Source organism: Bombina bombina, chromosome 2 (assembly GCF_027579735.1).
Source record: "Bombina bombina isolate aBomBom1 chromosome 2, aBomBom1.pri, whole genome shotgun sequence".
NCBI classification, from domain to species: domain Eukaryota; kingdom Metazoa; phylum Chordata; class Amphibia; order Anura; family Bombinatoridae; genus Bombina; species Bombina bombina.
This window is the reverse complement of record NC_069500.1, coordinates 1,411,075,196-1,411,097,372: the sequence shown is the minus strand read 5'-3', so window position 1 is coordinate 1,411,097,372 and position 22,177 is coordinate 1,411,075,196. Positions and strand designations below refer to the sequence as shown.

General features: G+C 40.8%; 1 protein-coding gene across 2 annotated transcripts in view; it reads left to right on the top strand.

Annotated features, from left to right (window-relative positions):
- Positions 1 to 22,177, top strand: part of EXOC6B (exocyst complex component 6B) — a 1,420,949-nt gene that overhangs the window by 269,722 nt on the left and 1,129,050 nt on the right. For both annotated transcript variants that reach the window (XM_053704356.1, XM_053704355.1), the window contains exons 3-4: positions 17,982 to 18,029; positions 20,528 to 20,618. In XM_053704356.1, the coding sequence (XP_053560331.1) occupies positions 17,982 to 18,029; positions 20,528 to 20,618 (139 nt within the window). The remainder of the gene's footprint in view (positions 1 to 17,981; positions 18,030 to 20,527; positions 20,619 to 22,177) is intronic.

Genomic DNA, 22,177 nt, shown 5'->3' with positions numbered 1-22,177 from the left:
CGTCTAAAATTGATATCAGCTTGTCGAAACCTTCAGTCACAATCATTCCCTTCGGTAGCCTTATGCATTGCAATTCTAGGTCTTATGACTGCTGCATCGGACGCGATCCCCTTTGCTCGTTTTCACATGCGACCTCTTCAGCTCTGTATGCTGAACCAGTGGTGCAGGGATTACACAAAGATATCTCAATTAATATCTTTAAAACCGATTGTACGACACTCTCTGACGTGGTGGACAGATCACCATTGTTTAGTTCAGGGGGCTTCTTTTGTTCTTCCGACCTGGACTGTAATTTCAACAGATGCAAGTCTTACAGGTTGGGGAGCTGTGTGGGGGTCTCTGACAGCACAAGGGGTTTGGGAATCTCAGGAGGTGAGATTACCGATCAATATTTTGGAACTCCGTGCAATTTTCAGAGCTCTTCAGTCTTGGCCTCTTCTAAAAAGAGAATCGTTCATTTGTTTTCAGACAGACAATGTCACAACTGTGGCATACATCAATAATCAAGGAGGGACTCACAGTCCTCTGGCTATGAAAGAAGTATCTCGAATTCTGGTATGGGCGGAATCCAGCTCCTGTCTAGTTTCTGCGGTTCATATCCCAGGTATAGACAATTGGGAGGCGGATTATCTCAGTCGCCAGACGTTACATCCGGGCGTATGGTCTCTTCACCCAGAGGTATTTCTTCAGATTGTTCAAATGTGGGGACTTCCAGAAATAGATCTAATGGCCTCTCATCTAAACAAGAAACTTCCCAGGTATCTGTCCAGATCCAGGGATCCTCAAGCGGAAGCAGTGGATGCATTGTCACTTCCTTGGAAGTATCATCCTGCCTATATCTTTCCGCCTCTAGTTCTTCTTCCAAGAGTGATCTCCAAGATTCTGAAGGAATGCTCGTTTGTTCTGCTGGTAGCTCCAGCATGGCCTCACAGGTTTTGGTATGCGGATCTTGTCCGGATGGCCTCTTGTGAACCGTGGACTCTTCCGTTAAGACCAGACCTTCTGTCACAAGGTCCTTTTTTCCATCAGGATCTCAAATCCTTACATTTAAAGGTATGGAGATTGAACGCTTGATTCTTAGTCAAAGAGGTTTCTCTGACTCTGTGATTAATACTATGTTACAGGCTCGTAAATCTGTATCTAGGGAGATATATTATAGAGTCTGGAAGACTTATATTTCTTGGTGTCTTTCTCATAATTTTTCCTGGCATTCTTTTAGAATTCCGAGAATTTTACAGTTTCTTCAGGATGGTTTGGATAAAGGTTTGTCTGCAAGTTCCTTGAAAGGACAAATCTCTGCTCTTTCTGTTCTTTTCCACAGAAAGATTTCTAATCTTCCTGATGTTCATTGTTTTGTACAAGCTTTGGTTCGTATAAAACCTGTCATTAAGTCAATTTCTCCTCCTTGGAGTTTGAATTTGGTTCTGGGGGCTCTTCAAGCTCCTCCGTTTGAACCTATGCATTCATTGGACATTAAATTACTTTCTTGGAAAGTTTTGTTCCTTTTGGCCATCTCTTCTGCCAGAAGAGTTTCCGAATTATCTGCTCTTTCTTGTGAGTCTCCTTTTCTGATTTTTCATCAGGATAAGGCAGTGTTGCGAACTTCTTTTAACTTTTTACCTAAGGTTGTGAATTCTAACAGCATTAGTAGAGAAATTGTGGTTCCTTCATTATGTCCTAATCCTAAGAATTCTAAGGAGAAATCATTGCATTCTTTGGATGTAGTTAGAGCTTTGAAATATTATGTTGAAGCTACTAAGAATTTCCGAAAGACTTCTAGTCTATTTGTTATCTTTTCCGGTTCTAGGAAAGGTCAGAAGGCCTCTGCCATTTCTTTTGCATCTTGGTTGAAATCTTTAATTCATCATGCTTATGTCGAGTCGGGTAAAACTCCGCCTCAAAGGATTACAGCTCATTCTACTAGGTCAGTTTCTACTTCCTGGGCGTTTAGGAATGAAGCTTCGGTTGATCAGATTTGCAAAGCAGCAACTTGGTCTTCTTTGCATACTTTTACTAAATTGTACCATTTTGATGTGTTTTCTTCTTCTGAAGCTGTCTTTGGTAGAAAAGTACCTCAGGCAGCTGTTTCAGTTTGAATCTTCTGCTTATATTTTCAGTTTTTTTCTTTATAAGATTTAAACTTTATTTTTGGGTGTGGATTTTTTTCAGCGGAATTGGCTGTCTTTATTTTATCCCTCCCTCTCTAGTGACTCTTGCGTGGAAGATCCACATCTTGGGTAGTCATTATCCCATACGTCACTAGCTCATGGACTCTTGCTAATTACATAAAAGAAAACATAATTTATGTAAGAACTTACCTGATAAATTCATTTCTTTCATATTAGCAAGAGTCCATGAGGCCCACCCTTTTTGTGGTGGTTATGATTTTTTTGTATAAAGCACAATTATTCCAATTCCTTATATTTATGCTTCGCACTTTTTTCTTATCACCCCACTTCTTGGCTATTCGTTAAACTGATTTGTGGGTGTGGTGAGGGGTGTATTTATGGCTATTTTGAGGTTTGGGAAACTTTGCCCCTCCTGGTATGAATGTATATCCCATACGTCACTAGCTCATGGACTCTTGCTAATATGAAAGAAATGAATTTATCAGGTAAGTTCTTACATAAATTATGATTTTTGGCAAATGTTTGTTTTGTTTATATAGTAACGGTTGTTGCTATATCTTTTTTCGGATTGCACACCTTTTTTCTTGTCTGCGCTTTTCCCGATATGCTGGTCATGTGATCCTTGTGTTTCAGTTATATGGAACGGATCGGCGTCTGTTGTTGCTGCAGTCTTTCTCAGTGTATGTGCAGTTGTGTGTCAGTCTCTATGACCTCTTCTAGTCTCCTGGAACTGCGGTAGGCACCTCAGTGCTGCTGAGATGTAGAGGTTATCAAGCTCTCGTTAATTTTTTTATAACATTTTTGTTTTTAGGTTTCTCTTAAAGTGACAGTTGTCCTTTATTCAAATTTTTTATTTTTTTCCCTTTTTCCTGGGGCTGATTTTTCTTAGCTATGGACATGGATAATGATGATATTGTTTTTAATAAATTTTAGGTGCAAATTGTTTCTCCTTTTGCAATTTTGTACTACTTGTTTAGCTAGAACGCTTCAATATAAATTGCCTTATGAGCCTAATGTCTCTCAGGATGATGCTGTTCAGGCAATGCCACAGCCTTCTCCTCAAATGTCCTAAGCCTCTATGGTGTCACATGCAGTGCCCTGCGGTTCCTCTCAACCTCCTGGTGGGTATATTTGCCTGCAGATTTCGCCCGAACAGATATCTTCTGCGGTATCTGCAGCTTTATCTGCTTTTCCTGTTTTAGGAAAACGCAAGAGGAAAACTAAACACTTAATAGATTGTAAAGTGACTGTTTCAGCAGCTTACTATACAGGTTGATCCTCCTCATAACTCTAGGGAGGATGTTACCTCAGTTCCTTCTGAGGGTGAAATCTCTTATTCTGATAGTGTTAATCTTTTGTCTGAGGTGGAAGAAGTAAGATTTAGGTTTAAGCTTGAACACCTTTATTTTTTTAAGAAGGTTTTGGCTACTTTGGATGATTCGGACACTCCTGTTGTAGTTAACCCTAAGAAATATAGTAAGCTTAATAGATTCTATGATGTCTCTTCCGCTATGGAAGTGTTTCCTGTTCCAGATCGTGTTAGGGAGATTATTGCGCAGGAATGGGAAAAAACAGGGATTCCTTTCTCCCTGTCTTCAGTTTTTAAGAAGATGTTTCTATTGCTGAATCCATTAAGGATTATTGGCACAAAGTGCCTAAAGTAGAAGGGGCTATTTATTCTCTGGCTAAGAGAACTACGATCCCTATAGAGGATAGTTGCTCTTTTAAGGATCCAATGTATAAGAAGCTGGAGGTATATTTGAAGAATATGTGCATCAGGGTCTTTAATGGCAACCCGCAGTTTGTATGGCCACAGGGTAGGATCAAGGCTCTTAAGCTAGCCAATTCTTTAATTTCTGATGCCAACATGCAAGTTATTAAATTGGGGGCCTAGCTGTCTCGTTTCTCTGTCTTGGCTCGCAGGGCTTTGTGGCTAAAGTCTTGGTCAACTGATGTTTAAGCTTTTGGCGCTTCCTTACAAGGGTAAGACTTTGTTTGGGCCTGGACTAGCAGAAATAATATCTGATATTACAGGTGGAAAATGATCTTTTCTACCACAAGACAAGAAGATTAGATTTAAGGGACGTCAAAAGTAATTTTCGTTCCTTTCGTAATTTCAAACCTCAAAAGTCTGCCTTATCCGCTTCCAAACAGGGGCAATCCAAGTCCTCTTGGAGACCCAGTCAGTCATGGAACAAGGGGAAGCAATCTAAGAAACCCTCAGCTGAGTCTGTCAGCATGATAGGTCAGCCCTCGGTCCGGAGTCGGATCAAGGGGGGGGGCAGACTTTCCCTGTTTTATCGGGAGTGGTTACTAGATGTCCCAGATCCTTGGGCTGTGGGCATTATTTCTCAGGGTTACAAGATAGAATTAAATTTTCTCCCTCCCAGGGGCCGGTTTCGCCTCTCAAGGTTGTCTGCAAATCAGATAAAAAGAGACGCATTCTTGAACTGCGTTCAGGATCTTTTCTCTCTGGGAATGATTGTTCCAGTTCCACCAAAGGAACAGGGTCTAGGATTCTATTCAAATCTGTTTATGGTTCCCAGAAAAGAGGGAACTTTTTGTCCCATTTTAGACCTAAAGTGTCTCAACAAGTTTCTCAGGGTTCCATCCTTCAAAATGGAGACCATTCGGTCCATTCTTCCTTTGGTTCAGGAAGGTCAGTTCATAACGACCATAGACCTGAAGGACGCATATCTTCATGTCCCTATTCACAGGGAACATCACAAATTTCTGAGATTCGCTTTTCTAGACAAACATTTTCAGTTTGTGCCTCTTCGGTTTGGCCTTGCTACAGCTCTCAGAATCTCTTCCAAGGTTCTGGGGGCTCTCTTGGCAGTGATCAGGTCTCGGGGAATTGTAGTGGCGCCTTACTTAGACGACATTTTGGTTCAGGTGCCATCTTTTCAACAAGCAAGCTCCCATACAGAGATCTTGTTGTATTTTCTATATTCCCACGGATGGAAAGTGAATCTGGGAAAGAGTTCCCTTTTTCCAGCTACAAGGGTGGTGTTCTTAGGGACTATAATAGATTCCTTATCTATTAAGATATTTCTGACGGAGGTCAGGAAATCCCAAATTCTCTCTGCTTGCCTCTCTCTGCAGTCTACTGTTAGGTCATCTGTAGCCCAATGTATAGAAGTAATTGGGTTGATGGTCGCTTCCATGGACATCATTCCCTTTGCTTTATTCCATTTGAGAGCTCTGCAATTATGCATGCTCAGGCAATGGAACAGAAACCATTTGGATTTGTCCCAGAGGATAGATCTAGGCTTGTTACCGAGTGACTCTTCTGTGGTGGTTTTATCAGGAACATCTGTCTCAGGGCACATGCTTCCGGAGACCACCTTGGCTGATCGCGACCACGGATGCCAGCCTGCTAGGCTGGGGAGCAGTCTGGGACTTGTTAAAGGCGCAGGGATTATGGACTCGGGAGGAGTCTGCTCTCCCCATAAACATCTTGGAGTTGAGAGCGATTTACATTTCACTGATAACTTGGCCTCAGTTGGCTTTAGCTTGATTTATCAGATTTCAGTCAGACAATATCACCTCTGTGGCTTACATCAACCACCAGGGGGAGCTCTGAATTCCTTAGCCATGAGGGAGGTGGCTCGGATTATTCAGTGGGTGGAAGTTCACGATTGTTTATCTGCAACTCACATTCCAGGAGTGGACAATTGAGAAGCGGATTTTCTGAGCAGACAGACATTTCATCCCGGGGAGTGGGCTCTCCATCTGGAGCTGTTCTCCTGGTTAACCCTCAAATGGGGGATGCCGGAGTTGGATCTGATGGCTTCTTGGCAGAACGCCAAGCTTCCAAGTTATGGTTCAAGGTCAAGAGATCCACAGGCAGCTCTGATAGATGCTCTGGTGGTGCCTTGGGGGTTCGGTCTAGTTTATAGGTTTCCTCTGTTTACTCTTCTTCCACGAGTCATTTCTCATATCAAACAGGAGAGAGTGTCTGTAACTCTAATAGCTCCTGCATGGCCACGCAGGATCTGGTATGTAGACCTAGTGAACATGTCATCTCTGCCTCCTTGGAGGCTGCCTCTGAGGAAGGATTTTCTAACTCGGGGTACTTTCTTCCATCCAAATCTCGTTTCTCTGAAACTGACTGCTTGGAGATTGAATGCTTAGTTTTGTCTAAGCGTGGTTTTTCTGAGTCGGCCATTGAGACCTTGATCCAGGCTCGTAAGCCTGTTACTTGGAAAATTTACCATAAGGTATGGTGTAAATAACTTTATTGGTGTCAATCTAAGGTCTACTCTTGGAGTAGGGTTAGGATTTCTAGAATATTGTCTTTTCTCTAGGAAGGTCTGGAGAAGGGTTTGTCAGTCAGTACTCTGAAAGGTCAGATTTCTGCTTTATCTATTCTGTTGCATAAGCGTTTGGCAGTTGTGCCAGATGTTCAAACTTTTTGTTAGGCCTTGGTCAGAATCAGGCCTTGGTCAGAATCAGGCCTGTGTTTAAGTCGGTTTCTCCTCCTTGGGGTCTTAACCTTGTTCTTACGGTTTTGCAGCAGGCTCTGTTTGAGCCAATGCAGGCCATAGATATTAAATTATCTTGGAAGGTTTTGTTTCTTGTTGCTATTTCTTCTGCGAGGAGTTCGGAACTCTCGACTTTGCAGTATGATTCTCCTTACCTTATGTTTTATGCGGATAAGGTGGTCCTACATACTAGATTGGATTTTCTTCCTAAAGTTGTTTCGGTTAGGAATATTTATCAGGAAATTGTTGTTCCTTCTCTCTGTCCCAATCCTCCTCATAAGGAGCGTCTGTTGCACAACTTGGATTTAGTGCGTGCTTTAAAATTCTATTTACAGGCGACGAAGGCTTTTCGCCAGTCTTCTGACCCATTTTGTTTGTTTCTCAGGAAAGCGTAAGGGTCAGAAGTCTACTTCTCTTTCCTTTTGGTTGAGAAGTATGATTCGTTTTTACTATGAGAATGCTGGACAGCAGCCTCCTGAGAGAGTTACAGCTCATTCCACTAGGGCTGTCTCGTCTTCTTGGGCTTTCAAAAATGAAGCTTCTGTGGAACAGATTTGCAAGGCTGCAACTTGGTCCTCTATGCATACTTTTTAAATTTTTTATAAATTTTGATACTTTTGCCTCAGGTGAGGCCTCTTTTGGGAGAAAGGTTCTTCAAGCGGTGGTGCCTTCTGTTTAGGTCCACATTTTTCCCTCCCTAGTCATGTGTCCTCTAGCTTGGGTATTGGTTCCCACTAGTAATTGACGTTGTGGACTCACCATATCTTAAGAAAGAAAACAAAATTTATGCTTGCCTGATACATTTATTTATTTCCGGATATGGTGAGTCCATGACCCCACCCTTATATTTAAAATGGTTATTTTTTACTAAACCTCAGGCACCTCTACACCTTTGTGTTGTTCCTTTCTCCATTTCCCTTTGGTCGAATGACTGGGGATTATGGGAAGGGGAGTGATATTTACCAGCTTTGCTGTGGTGCTCTTTGCCGCCTCCTACTGGACAGGAGAGATATTCCCACTAGTAATTGATGACGTTGTGGACTCTCCATATCCGAAAAGAAATCATTTTATCAGGTAAGCATACATTTTTTGTTTTTTCGTGCGCTTAGTCTCTTGTGCGTGTCTGTATGTTAGGCATGTCAGGTTAGCGCTCATTCAATGCTGTATGGATAGTTAACGCTCCTGAAGTGAGGGGTAAAAGTTAATTACTTTTATGGGCCGCTTTATTTGTGGTTAAGGTTGCTTTTTTTGCCCTATCTGTATTGCTATGTTTAAATTGTCTGTAGGGCTGAAACAACTAATCGACTAAGTCGATAATAATCGATAATGAAAATAGTTGCCAGCGATTTTTTATTATCGATTAGTTGATTAGTTGGGCTGCTTGCAGCACATGTGTGCAGAGTGAGAAAGAGAAAGCCGTGCAGGAAGAGGTGGGACAGTTGTGCTTGCTGTAAGGTATGTAGTCTTTTCCCCCGGCCTCAATACCAGGTAAACTTACTTATGCACATACTGTAGCTTGTATACACTAACACTTTATCTGCTGCAACGTGTCAGATCGTTTGTGCCCTCCATTCTTCTTACACCTGTCCTGTAAGAGTGCAGCCGTGTTTAGGGAAGGGCTGTGTAGGCGGGGCATCAGGGATTTATCTAGCACGCTTAGGAAGCCATCTTAGGTCGCACAGTTTACTGATCCAGGACTCAGGAACTTATAGCTGGTAAGCAGATTTAGAGATGGCAGCGGGACTTGGGAGCACTCTGTGTTGGAGGGAAAGGCACACGCTGTGATAAAAGCTTAGGCCTAAATGTAAGAAAAAGGTTGCAAACTTGCGTGCTAAGAAAGTGTCCGGCATCTCTCTGAAATTACATGACTCCTGCTAGGGGAGATCAAACAGGCCATGCAGCCGTGTGTTGGGAAGGACTTTGTGGGCGGGGGCATCAGGGACAGTCACCGTTGATTTATCCAGATTCCAGCGCTTAGGAAGCCGTCTTAGGGCGTGCTGGTAGTTTACTTTTTGTTTAAAAATATATATTGGCTTGCAGATATATTAATAAAAAAAAAGTATTCCCTCCCTGGTAGTCTAGTATGGGAGCATTTGGTCTGACTCTGCACCTCTGTATGGTACACTACAGACCATACTAATCGCTCCTCCTGGTTCCAGCATGCACTGATTTACATTGCTGAGAGCCAGCCAGAAGGAGCTATTAATATGGCCTGTAGTGTACCAGACAGAGGTGCAGACCAAATTCTTCCCCCACTAGACTACCAGGAAGTTAATACTTTTAATTTAAATATATTGAAGGATCTGCCTTATATTAAATAAAAGGTGAACTACTGGCACTGCAAAGGGCTAATAAATTAAAATTAAAGGGATATTTTCTCTTTATTAAAAAACAAAACACCCCACTGGACCCCAGGGATTTGATATTATTTTTTTTTGTAAAGTTTATATATACACACATACATATATATAATGTATGTTTGTATATACAGTATGTATATAATATATTTATTATAATCTATTTTTTGCTATGTGTGTGATTTAAACTTTGAATCTGTGAGCGTATGAATTTGTTTGTGATTGTGGGTATTTGGGACTGTATGAGGTTTTCTGTGAAGTGTTAATGTGACTGTGTGTATGAATCTGTGTTTGTGACTTTCAACTTGTGTAGTGCCAATACCTACCTGTCTAGAAGTTTGGTGAAGTGATGTTGTGTTATTATGCATACCAGACAGACACATACACAGAATCATGTCCATTCCATTCTCTGTCCCACATGGTATATTGTTGTGTGTTTTTTGTTGTTTTTTTATGAGTATTTTTTTTAACCGATTAATCGACCAACTAATCGATTATGAAAATAATCGTTAGTTGCAGCCCTAATTGTCTGTATTTTGATTTTCGCATTGCCTTGTTTGTTCTTTTCATTGCGGAGCAAACTGATTATCCCCTCTTCTGTTAATACTAGTACCTCAGAAGCTTGATCCTCTGAACACTTTCCTACTAATGTAAAGTGTATTTTTTGCAAGCTGGTTTGTTAAATCCCCCTGCTTAGCTTTGCAAATCATGTACGGATCATCTTATGCATTCTAAGCAGTCTAATGCTGCTCTTTGCTTCTATGGGTATATGTACTCCCCCTGTTTGTCCTACACTGGTGATTTCTTAAGATTTTGTACGCTCTGCTATATCTGTGATGTTGGTGGCCATGTCCCTACCAAGTAAGCGTAAGAATGTTGTTTCCGATAATCCTTTGGTTGGCTTATCTGATTTAAGTAAGCCTAAATCTGTTATACTGACACTGGGTTCTTCTGATTTATCCTTGAAGGGTGACGTGTTTTCAGATGATCAACAGTCGGTCTTTTATCCAGAAACTGAATCTTCCTTTTGTTTAAGCTTGTACTTTAGGGTTTCAGTATTCTAAGGTTCCTGAGAATTAGTCTGTTTAACAGCTGGATTTAATTTTTAAACACACTGTTAAGTCTCCTGAAGTATTTACAGTTCATGATGCTAACTCTGACATAGTTTCTAAAGAGTGGCTAATCCAGAAATCCTCAGTCTCATCCTACAAGCAGGGTTGTGATGGTTTTTCCTGGAAGCCAAACCCTAATTGTAACAAATCTAATTAGTCCAAAAAGCCTGTTTCCACAACCAAGTCTGCATGAAGGTGTGCCCCCCAGTCCAGATCTTCTGGTAGGGGGCAAGTTATTCCTTTTTCAGGGGGCTTAGTTTCATTCTGTTCAAGATTCATGGGTTCTTCTGATTATTTCCCCAAAGGTACAGCATAGGGTTTCAGTTCAAGACCTCCCAGGGGAAGGTTTCTTCTGTCTCGTGTTCCAAGGAATCCCGTAAAGGTAAGAGCCTTTTTTTCAGTCAATTTTTAGATCCAGTCTATTTCAGATCCGGGAATTGGAACAGGGTCAGGATTTCTATTCCAACCTCTCTATTTTGTCCAAGAAAGAAGGAACTTAGGTTTGCTCTGATCTTTCCTTTTGGTCTAGACGTATCCCACATTGGGAACTTGTGAGGTACAATCCTCACTGTGCTTTCTCAAACAGTTTTGCTGCCCTATTCAGAAAGCCTGAGTAGGCATACTCTGTTCTTTCTTTTTCCATATGTCCATGTGAGAAATAAAATCCACTCAAACCAGATGAGCTGTCATTCTGCTGGACAGACTGACATTCAGGTATGTGTCAAGAAATGTTTTTCTTTTATTAAGAGGGAAAATATGGCACTTCAGCAGTCTGATGCTGTATGGGGACATTTGTATTTATTGACCCTATTTAGGGTTAATTATATGGACAGATAAGCAGGCACTGTGGACGATGGGGAGTGTTAGTTACTCTTTATTAGTGGCTCAGTCAGTTTCCTTATCTCCGGTTTAGAAAATCTTTAGAAAGTGAGATGGCGCTGAAAGATATGGGCAGGGGCAACGTCAAATTTCTAATTAAACAATTTAATACAATATTGTTCTATAACGAAATGGAGGTCAAAACCTTAGTATTCTCTATGTGTACTAGGATTTCATGGAAAATCACCCTTGATTCTATATAAGAAAGAAAGGAAAGAGGCTAATAGCCTAAATTCTAAAATAAATATATTTATTGATAGACAGATATATAACCACTAAAAAGCTATACACACATTTAAAAAGTTTGAATAAAACAGACAGGAATCTATATCAAAATCCACAACAAACATCCCATTCATACACACTTATAGCCTATATATCCCTAAAATAACAGGTCATAATTGTTGTTTATACGTTCCTGTATATACAATGATCTAGCAGCGTTGGTGACAAATTAACAAATTGATAAAATGCAAATGAATATGCCACTGGGTTCTGGTAACCGGTTTCCTCCGTACACTCTTGTATGCCCTTCTGTGTGATTTAGTAAGCAATAATCGTCTCTCAGGTCTCTTTTATAAAGGAAAAACTTTAATATGCAAACCAGTCTCTTTCTATGGGCACTTTCGTGGCAGGTATTTCAACTAATGCGGATCCAAAGTCCATTAAAACATGTAAACTCCTGTCTTACCTCGCACAGGCTGTCTGTCCAGATAGACTAAGTAAGACTCTTGAAATTTTTCGGCAGGTCGGCTAGCTCTTGTCTAGCTCTTACCTGCTTCTTCCCCGACGATGTCCAATGCGCGTCTGACGTCATGTAGGCTACAAGTGTGTATGAATGGGATGTTTGTTGTGGATTTTGATATAGATTCCTGCCTGTTTTATTCAAACTTTTTAAATGTGTGTATAGCTTTTTAGTGGTTATATATCTGTCTATCAATAAATATATTTATTTTAGAATTTAGGCTATTAGCCTCTTTCCTTTCTTTCTTATATAGAATCAAGGGTGATTTTCCATGAAATCCTCGTACACATAGAGAATACTAAGGTTTTGACCTCCATTTCGTTAAAGAACAATATTGTATTAAATTGTTTAATTAGAAATTTGACGTTGCCCCTGCCCATATTCTGCCCATAGCTTTCAGCGCCATCTCACTTTCTAAAGATCTTCTTGTCCGTAACTACTGTCTAGGAAGGAGGCAGTATAAATAGATAGGCTAATTTGGGCAAAAGTCTAGCGCTACACACATTTACCTTTTTACATTAGCTCCGGTTTAGACCCGGTCAAGGACTATGTAAGAAAGTGGTGCTGTTGTTATCATACTGTTTAGTACGGCCATGCATTTTTGAAAAGTTTTACTACTGTCTTAATGGCCGCCGGCACCGCCCCTGATTACAGGAGTGGCGGTTCCCTTACAGAGGTAGCAGACAGTTTTAGGCTCGCTTTCTGGACTCACTTACTGTGAGTTCTGGAGTGGTGACGCTGGTTATATTTGGCTGCTCTGGTTTAGAAAACCGACTTATCTGCGCAATTCCGGAATAAAGCCGGATCGTTTGTGTAAAGGAATTGATTTCAGTCAGCAGGACAGGTAGGCACCTCAGCAACATAGCTGAGGTTTAGAGGGTTGCCTGGGGATTGTAGCAGGATTTTGCTCCGTTTTTAGTTTTTTTGCCTAAAGAGAAATTATTTAAAGGAGCAGTATCGTTTTTCTAGTACTAATATAGGATAGTAAAATAAAATCGTTTTTTTATTTTTTTTCTCATTTTTTGACTGTTATTGGCCTTCTTGTTTGTAAAGATGAACCAAGAGGCGTTGCAAAATGTTGCATGTAGGCTGTTTAGACTCCCAGGTGGAACCACCAGTACCTTTTTGTTCTTCATGTATTGAAAGAACTTTGTTACAGGGATAGACTTTTTGATCCTGAGCAATCATTAGCTAAGGCGGATGCTGGTCAGGTGTCTCCTGTATCAGATATGCCGCAGCTTTCTCCTCAAGCGTCCCAATCATTTTCGTCTACACATGCAGTGCCCTGCGTTTCCTCTCACGCTCCGGTAGGAGTTTCTTTGCAAGACATTGCTGCCCAGGTATCCTCTGCAGTATCTGAGGCGCTGTCTGCTTTTTCCATGCTTCAGGGAAAGTGCAAGAGGAAATTTAAAGAGTCAGTAAGGTTTCTGATCCGGTTGTGGCTAACCAAGGTGCTCTGCTTAAAAGTCTGAGGAGGAAGACACTTCGGTAGTGTCTGAGGGTGAAATATCAGATTCAGACAGTATAATTCCTTCTTCTGATGCTGAAGTTGTATCCTTCAGGTTTAAGCTGGAATACCTCCGTTTGTTACTTAAGGAGGTTTTGGCTACCTTGGTCGACTCCGATACGACTGTCGTAGTCAACCCTAAGAAGTCTAGTAAACTAAACAAGTACTTTGATGTTCCCTCCGCGATGGAGGTATTCCCTGTACCAAACCGTGCTACAGAGATTATTGCACAGGAGTAAGACACCTGGAATTCCTTTTTCTCCATCTCCAATTTTTAAGACAATGTTTACAATAGCTGACTCCATTAAGGAGTCGTGGCAGACTGTTCCTAAGGTGAAAGGTGCGATCTCCACTTTGACCAAGAGTACCACTATTCCCATAGAGGATAGCTGTTCTTTTAAAGATCCAATGGATAAGAAGTTGGAGGCCTTGCTAAAGAAGATGTATGTTCACCAAGGTCTCCAATGGCAGCCTGCAGTGTGTAATGCCACTGTCACCAGTGCGGCAGCCTACTGGTTTGATGTGTTGTCTGATTATTTTCAGGCAGATACTCATTTTGAGAAGATCCAGGGCAGGATTAAGGCTCTTAAGTTAGCTAATTCCTTTATCATGGATGCTTCCTTACAAGTCATTGGGAGCAAAGATGTCTGGTTTTGCTGTTCTAGCTTTCAGAGCCTTGTGGTTGAAATCCTGGTCTGCGGATGTCTCATCTATGTCCAGGCTCTTGGTGATCCCCTACAAGGGTAAGACCTTGTTTGGGCCTGGCTTGGCTTAAATAATTTCAGATATTACAGGAGGAAAGATCTTTTCTCCCACAGAACAGGAGGAATAAGCAGAAAGGACATCAGAGTAATTTTCGTTCCTTTCGAAACTTCAGAGGTAAACCTTCCCCTCCCTCTTCCAAGCAGGAACAGTCCAAGCCTTCATGGAAGCCCAATCAGTCTTAGAACAAAGGGAAGCAATCTAAGAAACCCACAGCTGATTCCAAGTCAGCATGAAGGGTCTGCCCAGATCCAGTAGGGGGCAGACTTTCTCAATTCGCTCAAGTCTGGATAAGGGATTTATCAATGGCGGTGGACATTGTATCTCGGGGTTACAAGTTAATATTCAAGACTTTTCCTTCCAGGGGCAGGTTCCTCCTCTCAAGATTATCTGTAGACCAGATAAAAAGAGAGGCATTCTTAAATTGTGTTCAGGATCTTTCCGACCTGGGAGTGATACTTCCAGTTCCAATGCAGGAACAGGGTCTGGGATTCTACTCCAATCTGTTCCTGGTTCCCAAGAAAGAGGGAACTTTCAGACCAATTTTAGACCTGAAATGTCTAAACAAGTTCCTCAGAGTACCATCCTTCAAGATGGAAACTATACTTTCCATTCTTCCCTTGGTCCAAGAGGGTCAGTTCATGACAACCATAGACCTAAAGGATGCGTACCTTCATGTTCCCATTCACAAGGATCATCACAAGTTTCTGAGCTTCGCCTTCTTGGACAATCATTTTCAGTTTGTAGCTCTTCCGTTTGGCCTTGTCACAGCTCCCAGAATTTTCTCAAAGGTTCTGGGTTCTCTACGGGCAGTGGTCCGGTCTCGGGCATTGCAGTGCCGCCCTATCTGGATGACATTCTGGTTCAGGCGCCCTCTTTTCAACAAGCAAACTCTCATACGGAGATCTTGTTGTCTCGTCTTCGCTCCCACGGATGGAAGGTAAATCTGGGAAAAAGTTCTCTAGTTCCAGCTACAAGGGTAGTGTTCTTAGGGACCATAACAGATTCCCTATCGATGAAGATATTTCTGACAGAGGTCAGAAAATCCAAGATTTTCCATTTTTGCCTTGCTCTTCAGTCCTCTTCGGCCGTTAGTGGCTCAATGTATGGAGCTAATTGGTTTGATTGTAGCTTCCATGGACATCATCCCGTTCGCTCAGTTCCACTTCAGAGCTCTGCAGTTATGCATGCTAAGACAATGGAACGGGGACTATGCGGATTTGTCTCAACGCATAGATCTGGATCAGGCGACAAGAGACTCTTCCATGGTGGTTGTCTCAGGAACATCTCTCCCAGGGAACTTGCTTCCGCAGACCTTCCTGGTTGATTGTGACCACAAATGCCAGCCTGCTGGGCTGGGGAGCTGTCAGGGACTCGTTAAAGGCTCAGGGTCTTTGGACTCGCGAATAGTCAGATCTCCCCATAAACATCCTATGATCTTCAATGCCTTCAATGGCCTCGGTTAGCTTTAGCCCGGTTTATCAGGTTCCAGTCGGACAACATAACATCGGTGGCTTACATCAGCCACCAGGGAGGCACTCTGAGTTCCTTGGCCATGACAGAGGTGGCTTGAATTATTCAGTGGGCGGAGACTCACAACTGCTGTCTATTTGCAATCCACATTCCAGGAGTAGACAATTGGGAAGCGGACTTTCTGAGCAGACAGACTTTTCATCCCGGGGAGTGGGAACTTCATCCGGAGGTGTCTTCCAGCTTGACCCTTAAATGGGGGGGGGGGGCCGGAGTTGGATCTCATGGCATCTCGGCAGAATGCCAAGCTCCCGAGGTACAGTTCGAGGTCAAGGGATCCACAGGCCGTCTTGATAGATGCTTTGGCGGTCCCTTGGAATTTAAGTCTAGCATACCTGTTTCCTCTGTTCACTCTCCTTCCTCGAGTCATTGCTCGGATCAAGCAGGAGAGGGCGCCAGTGATTCTCAAAGCACCGGTGTGGCATCGCAGGATCTGGTATGCAGACCTAGTGGAAATGTCATCTCGTCCACCTTGGAGTCTTTCTCTGAGGAAGGACCTTCTACTTTAGGGCCCCTTCCTTCATCCAAATCTAGTTTCTCTGAAGCTGACTGCTTGGAGATTGAATGCTTTATTTTATCTAAGCATGGGTTTTCCAAGTCGGTGATTGAGACCTTGATCCAGGCTCGCAAGCCGGTGACAACAAGGATTTACCATAAAGTATGGCGTAAATATTTGTATTGTTGTGAATCCAAAGGTTTCTCTTGGAGTAGAGTCAGGATTCCTAGAATTTTGTACTTTCTCCACTAAGGTCTGAACAAGGGTTTATCGGCAAGTACTCTAATGGGTCAGATCTCTGCATTGCCTATTTTGCGGATGTGCCAGATGTGCAATCTTTTTGTCAGGCCTTGGTCAGAAACAGACCTGTGTTTAAACCTGTTACTAATTAATGATGATTTGTGGATTCACTATGTCAAGAAATAAATTAATTTATCAGGTAAGCTTTAATTTTGTTTTTGATATGGCGTATAGAAAAAATGCATACACTATTGTTTGCGAACTTTTTTTATTAACCCCTTAAGGACTGAGAATTTCAGAGAAAAACTTGCACAAAAGACTGTAGATTTAAAAAACAAACAAACAATTTATAGCATTTTTGCTATCAACTCCATTTAAACAGAAATCTAGCATTGGTTTTCCCCCTTTACCTAATATATATATATATATATATATATATATATATATATATATATATATATATATATATATATATATATATATATATATATTCTGGCATATTTCATGCCACTGTTTTGTTTGCAATCATATTAAATATTTAACGTTTTTTAACCCTTTAAGGACATAGCTTTCAGTTTGCTCAATTGTTTTATGACGCAAAAATTCCGTCATATGTCCTTAAGAGGTTAAAAAACTTTGGGGTTTTCTTGTTTGTTCAGAAATAGCAGACATGAATGGTCTTATTGTTTTTTTGGTAATTAAAAGGCCACTAATTGTAGCTGCACACCACACTTCTGAAATCCCTGGCAATGAAGGGGTTAATCATGTAGCTTTTAAGGTTAATTTTAGCTGTAGTGTAGAGATTACCTTCCCAGTTGACACCTCCCAAGCCTGATACTACATTTTCCCTCCCAAACAGCTATTTTCTCCCTCACCCCCAACTGGTCCACCACCATCTTAGGTACTTGCAGACAGTCTGCCAATATGAAGTTTTTGGTCATTTTAATTGTTAAACATTTTTTTTTTTGCAGTGTAGGATTTCCCCTTACATGCAACCTCCCTGATCCTTCCAAACGGCTCTCTAATCCTCCTCCCTCTAACTAATGTCCACCATCTTAGGTACTGGCAGCTGTCTGCCAGTACCCCGTTTTTATATATTTTTATATATTTTTAACTATTTTTAAACCTTTTCTGCAGTGTAGTGGTCTCGCCTGGTCCTGCCCGCTTCCACCTCCCTCCAGCAATGGGCCTCCCACACAACCAATGGTCAGCACCACCACAACCCAATGCAGAGAGGGACACAGAGTATCTCTCTCTGCATCAGTGATATTATGCACTACTATTTCTCTGCTGTCCTGCGTTGTGGGGCATACATAAGAGTAATAAAAATATGCATATTTTTTTCAAACTTTTTGTTGTAGATTTCTCACATCATGATACATTCATAAAATGGTACTGTTTGAATCTACTGGGTCTGCGGAAGAAAACATTATATAATGTGTTGGTTTATCACTGGAAAACGATTTACAGTAGTACTCGCTAATGAATGTTTTGAGTAGAATACTGCTTTGTTTGCCCCAGAGTACAGTTTCTGGTCTGGTCCACTGTAATATCTTGTGTCTAGTGATGGTGTAAACTTTATCTTCTACACATGTCTTACAATACTCTGATCCGTTAAAGGCATTTTAGGCACGTATCATAAGCATGGGTATTGTATCATTTTTGGCTACATGACTGTACTCATGCATTGTTACGCCTAGTAAAGTTGTATTTATACTTGTTTTTCATTTATTTCAGAATCAAGTCACTGATACAAACCGGAGACTTCAAGTTGATGGCTCAGAGGTATGTCTTGCAGGGGCTTCACCTTATCTGTCCACTTTTTGTCTCCAAATACCTCATAGGGAGTTGGCTCTGGTGAGGCAGGGCTATGTAATTCTTCTGTCACAATATGCTTTCCCTGTCTTGTCTTGCTGCATACCCTGTATACATCTGCAGAATTTGTTGGCTCATTGCAAATAAAGATAATAGAAATAAAGCTAATAAAGAACAGTTGGTGTCTAGATGAAAAGGCTCCGGTGTTACATACAGATATCCCCACTCTGCCTATTTGAGATGGACAATTTGTCTGGCTGTCCATCTGAGAGAGTCTAAGTCTCTATTTGCAGCCCCACCCACGGAACACCTAAACATGCCCACAAACTGTCAAAACACACACACTGACTAACCAGACACGCCCACAACCCACCCACTAACCATCCGTGATCCTGCCACTCCCAACACAGCTCAACCCACAACATTCTGATGGGCACTTATCCTCTTACCCAGCCACAAATATTGAGAGGTATGTGTTATATTTAAATCTAGCTATAGATATTGTGAACAAGCTCTTTATTTATACAAAACAGGATAGTAATAGGAAAAGACGAAGACGCCTGAGGAAGGGGTGGCAACCCTGAAACGTCCCTTAAATAAACTGAAGTTAATTAAATACAGAAAGTGATAGTACCTTTGTTAATTCTATCTATCTATTTATCTGTAAGGTGCAAGGGTATAAAACTTGAAAAGACTGCACTCACTGGAATGAGTTATATGATGTGTAAATAATTATATTTATATTACCAATGCACCAGAGAACTCTGGGTAAGAAATTCAAATGAGATATATACAGGTAGCCCTCTGTTTACGCCGGGGTTAGGTTCCAGAAGGAATGGTTGTAAATCGAAACCGTTGTAAATTGAAACCCAGTTTATAATGTAAGACAATGGGAAGTGAGGGAGATAGGTTCCAGGCCCCTCTCAAAATTGTCATAAGCAACACCTAATACATTATTTTAAAAGCTTTGAAATGAAGACTTTAAATACTAGACAGCATTATAAACCAAATAAAATAATCACACAACACAGAATATATAATTAAACTAAGTTAAATGAACAAAAACATTTGCTAAACAGCATTATAAACCAAATAAAATAATCACTCGACACAAAGACTTCACTTACATTTTTCTGCAAACAGTTCTTTCTTTGCATTCCAATCTGGACTGAGTTATAGACAGGAAGATATTGTTCCTTTGAAATCTGCTCGATAGCTTAGGTCTGGTTAAACTGATTAATTTCAGCTTGCTTGGCTTTGCTGCAACTCAAGCGGACAGCTCCACCTTCTGGCTATTTTAATAAATGCACTGCTTCTCAATGCTTTTCAATAGCCTACATATGACTGGGGAAAAAGGTTGTTATTCTGAAACGGTGTAAATTGAACCGTTGTAAAACGAGGGCCACCTGTATATCTCCATTTTTGCTTTCATACTGTGTCTGAGCACAGAATCCCGTTATGGGGTAAGTGCAGCAAAACAGAAACCACTCCTGGACAGCTGTTTCGAGTTTATTAAAGGGACAGTCAACACTAAAAATGTTATTGTTTAAAAAGCTTGATAACACCTTTACTACCCATTCCCCAGCTTTTCACAACCAACAGAGTTATATTAATATAATTTATAACATTAAAAACTCTAAATTTCTGCATGTTTCTAAGCCTCTACAGAAAGCCTCTTATCATATGCTTTTTTTATTTGCATTTCATAACAAGAGACTGCTAGTTCATGTGGTCCATATAGATAATACTGTGCTCATGCCGGTGGAGTTATTAGAGAGTCAGCACAACACAGCACTAATTGGCTAAAATGCAAGTCAATAGATAATAAATAAAAAAGTCATGTGATCAGGGGGCTGTCTGCAGAGGCTTGTATACAAGATAATCACAGAGGTAAAAAGTATATTAATATAACAGTGTTGGCTGTGCAAAACTGGGGCATGGGTAATAAAGGGATTATCTATATTTTAATACCATAAAATTCTGGTGTAGACTGTCCCTTTAACTCTAGTCAGCAAAATATAGGTTTTGCTGCTTAGTGAAGCTTATTTCCAGGCAAAAAGCAGTATTTATTTAAGTTATGGAGGAGATAAAACTGAGATTAAAATCCTCCATTACATAAAAGAAAGAACCATATTTTTTTTTATCCAATTAGATATACCCGTATCTTGTTTATCCGGACATTTTCATGAGTAATAAATGAACATTTCCCTGATAATAGTGTAAATTATATATCATTATTGCTGTATTTGTATACTGTTTGTGTTATCTAATCTAAATCCACCCAACTAAGGAGAATCCTGACCAAGAAGAAGAGACGTGTGAGGTCTTATGTTTTTTATTTATTTCATAAGCTTTTGATTTTGTTGGCCCATTAAATGACAATCTACTGAAAGACCATGTTTCTGTAACGCAGGATGCAATCACAGTGGGTTGTCCCTGGGTTCTGACTTTCTCTGTTCCTTTTGTAGTTGTTATCGTCAATGAAAGAATTGCAACAATGTCGAATTCAGCAAAGAAATATTGCTGCCACTGTGGATAAACTGAACTTGTGTTTGCCAGGTAACCATCTTCTCTGAAATGCATCTTTCACATGGTAAAGGGACGTGTACCTTAAAGGGACAGTCTAGTCAAAACTTTCGCTATTCAGATAGGGCATGCCATTTTAAACAACTTTCCACTTTACTTTTATCATTAAATTTGCTTTGTTGTTTTGGTATTCTTTGATGAAAGCTAAATTTAGGTAGGCTCAAAGTGATTTCTAAACGGTGAAAACCACAGTGTTAGTTCATGTGTGTCTTATAGATAACATTGTGCTCACTCCCGTGGGGTTATTTAAGTTATTTGGCTAAAATGTCTGTCAAAAGCACTGAAATAAGGGGGCAGTCTGCAGAGGCTTAGATACAAGGTAATCACAGAGGTAAAATGTGTATTAATATAACATTGTTGGTTAAACAAAACTTGGGAATGGGTAATAAAGGGATTATCTATCTTTTAAAACAATAACAGTTTTCAAATAAACTGTCCCTTTAAATCACATGTGTAATTATGCCTTAAATTTGCTCACATATTTGCAGCCTTTCCCATCAAAGTTATTTATCAAATAAGTAATTAAAGGAATTTTAATGTCTCATAAAATGTTACATAGATAACCCCCTGAGGGACTGGAGACCTGGAGTGCAGCAGCAAAGGAGACCAGGAACATAAATTGCATCAGGCCTTTCCCAGGGTGTGCCCCAGAACTGTTTTGTATGTATGGTATTTAGTTTATTCCCCGCCTCCCTTTAGTTGTGTTGCCACCATGTTGAAAGTTACCGTTCACATTATTAAAGTGCTGCTGTGTTTGCACATGTGCAGCAACTCTCCTTCAGATACCGGCACTGCGACCTGAGTTCCAAAGTGGCAGCCCCCATGGTTAGGTGGGAGGTGCTTAAGTGTTTAATGTCCCTTTAAATAAATGCTTGCTTTGTTCTGTGAGAATCCTTTTTTGCTTTTTGAGTTTGAATATTCAGTCATTGCTGACTGATTTTCTAAGAGGTAGGCATTATTTATTATATCACTATTAATATGAGTTAGGGATGTTCCTTCTCTGCACTTCTGAACTAATGATCTCAGTAGGGTTTAAAGGGACGGTATATAAGAGTTCTATTAACCCTTTAACACCGTTAGGACGTTGTTTTTCTTCCGAATTTTGCTAGGCTTTAGCGCAGAAGGATGAAATACAACGTCCTAACCGCTTGGCCTTCCTGTAGCCACTGGCACTTCCCTGATGGGATTGCGGTCTGGAGGGCTTGCCTAGCATCATAGGGACGCCACCCTGATGCGACCCCATCATTAAAATCTTGTGATCACTTGCACGATTGCGAGATTTCTATTTGTTTACATCGGAACGGTTGTTCCAATGTACACAAGTTATCCCCACACAAAAGGGTTAATGCAGGCAGGTCATTGACAAGTATTACTATTAGTGCCAAGTGAAATCTACTTCTGGGTTTATCTAGGTTTTTGCTGTAAAAATGCGGGCAAGGGGTTATGTCTGCGATTAGATGGCCAAGTGTGCCCTAAACAAGCTTAGTTATTAGGAAGTATGTACATAGAGTAATGCTTTGTAACCCGAACCG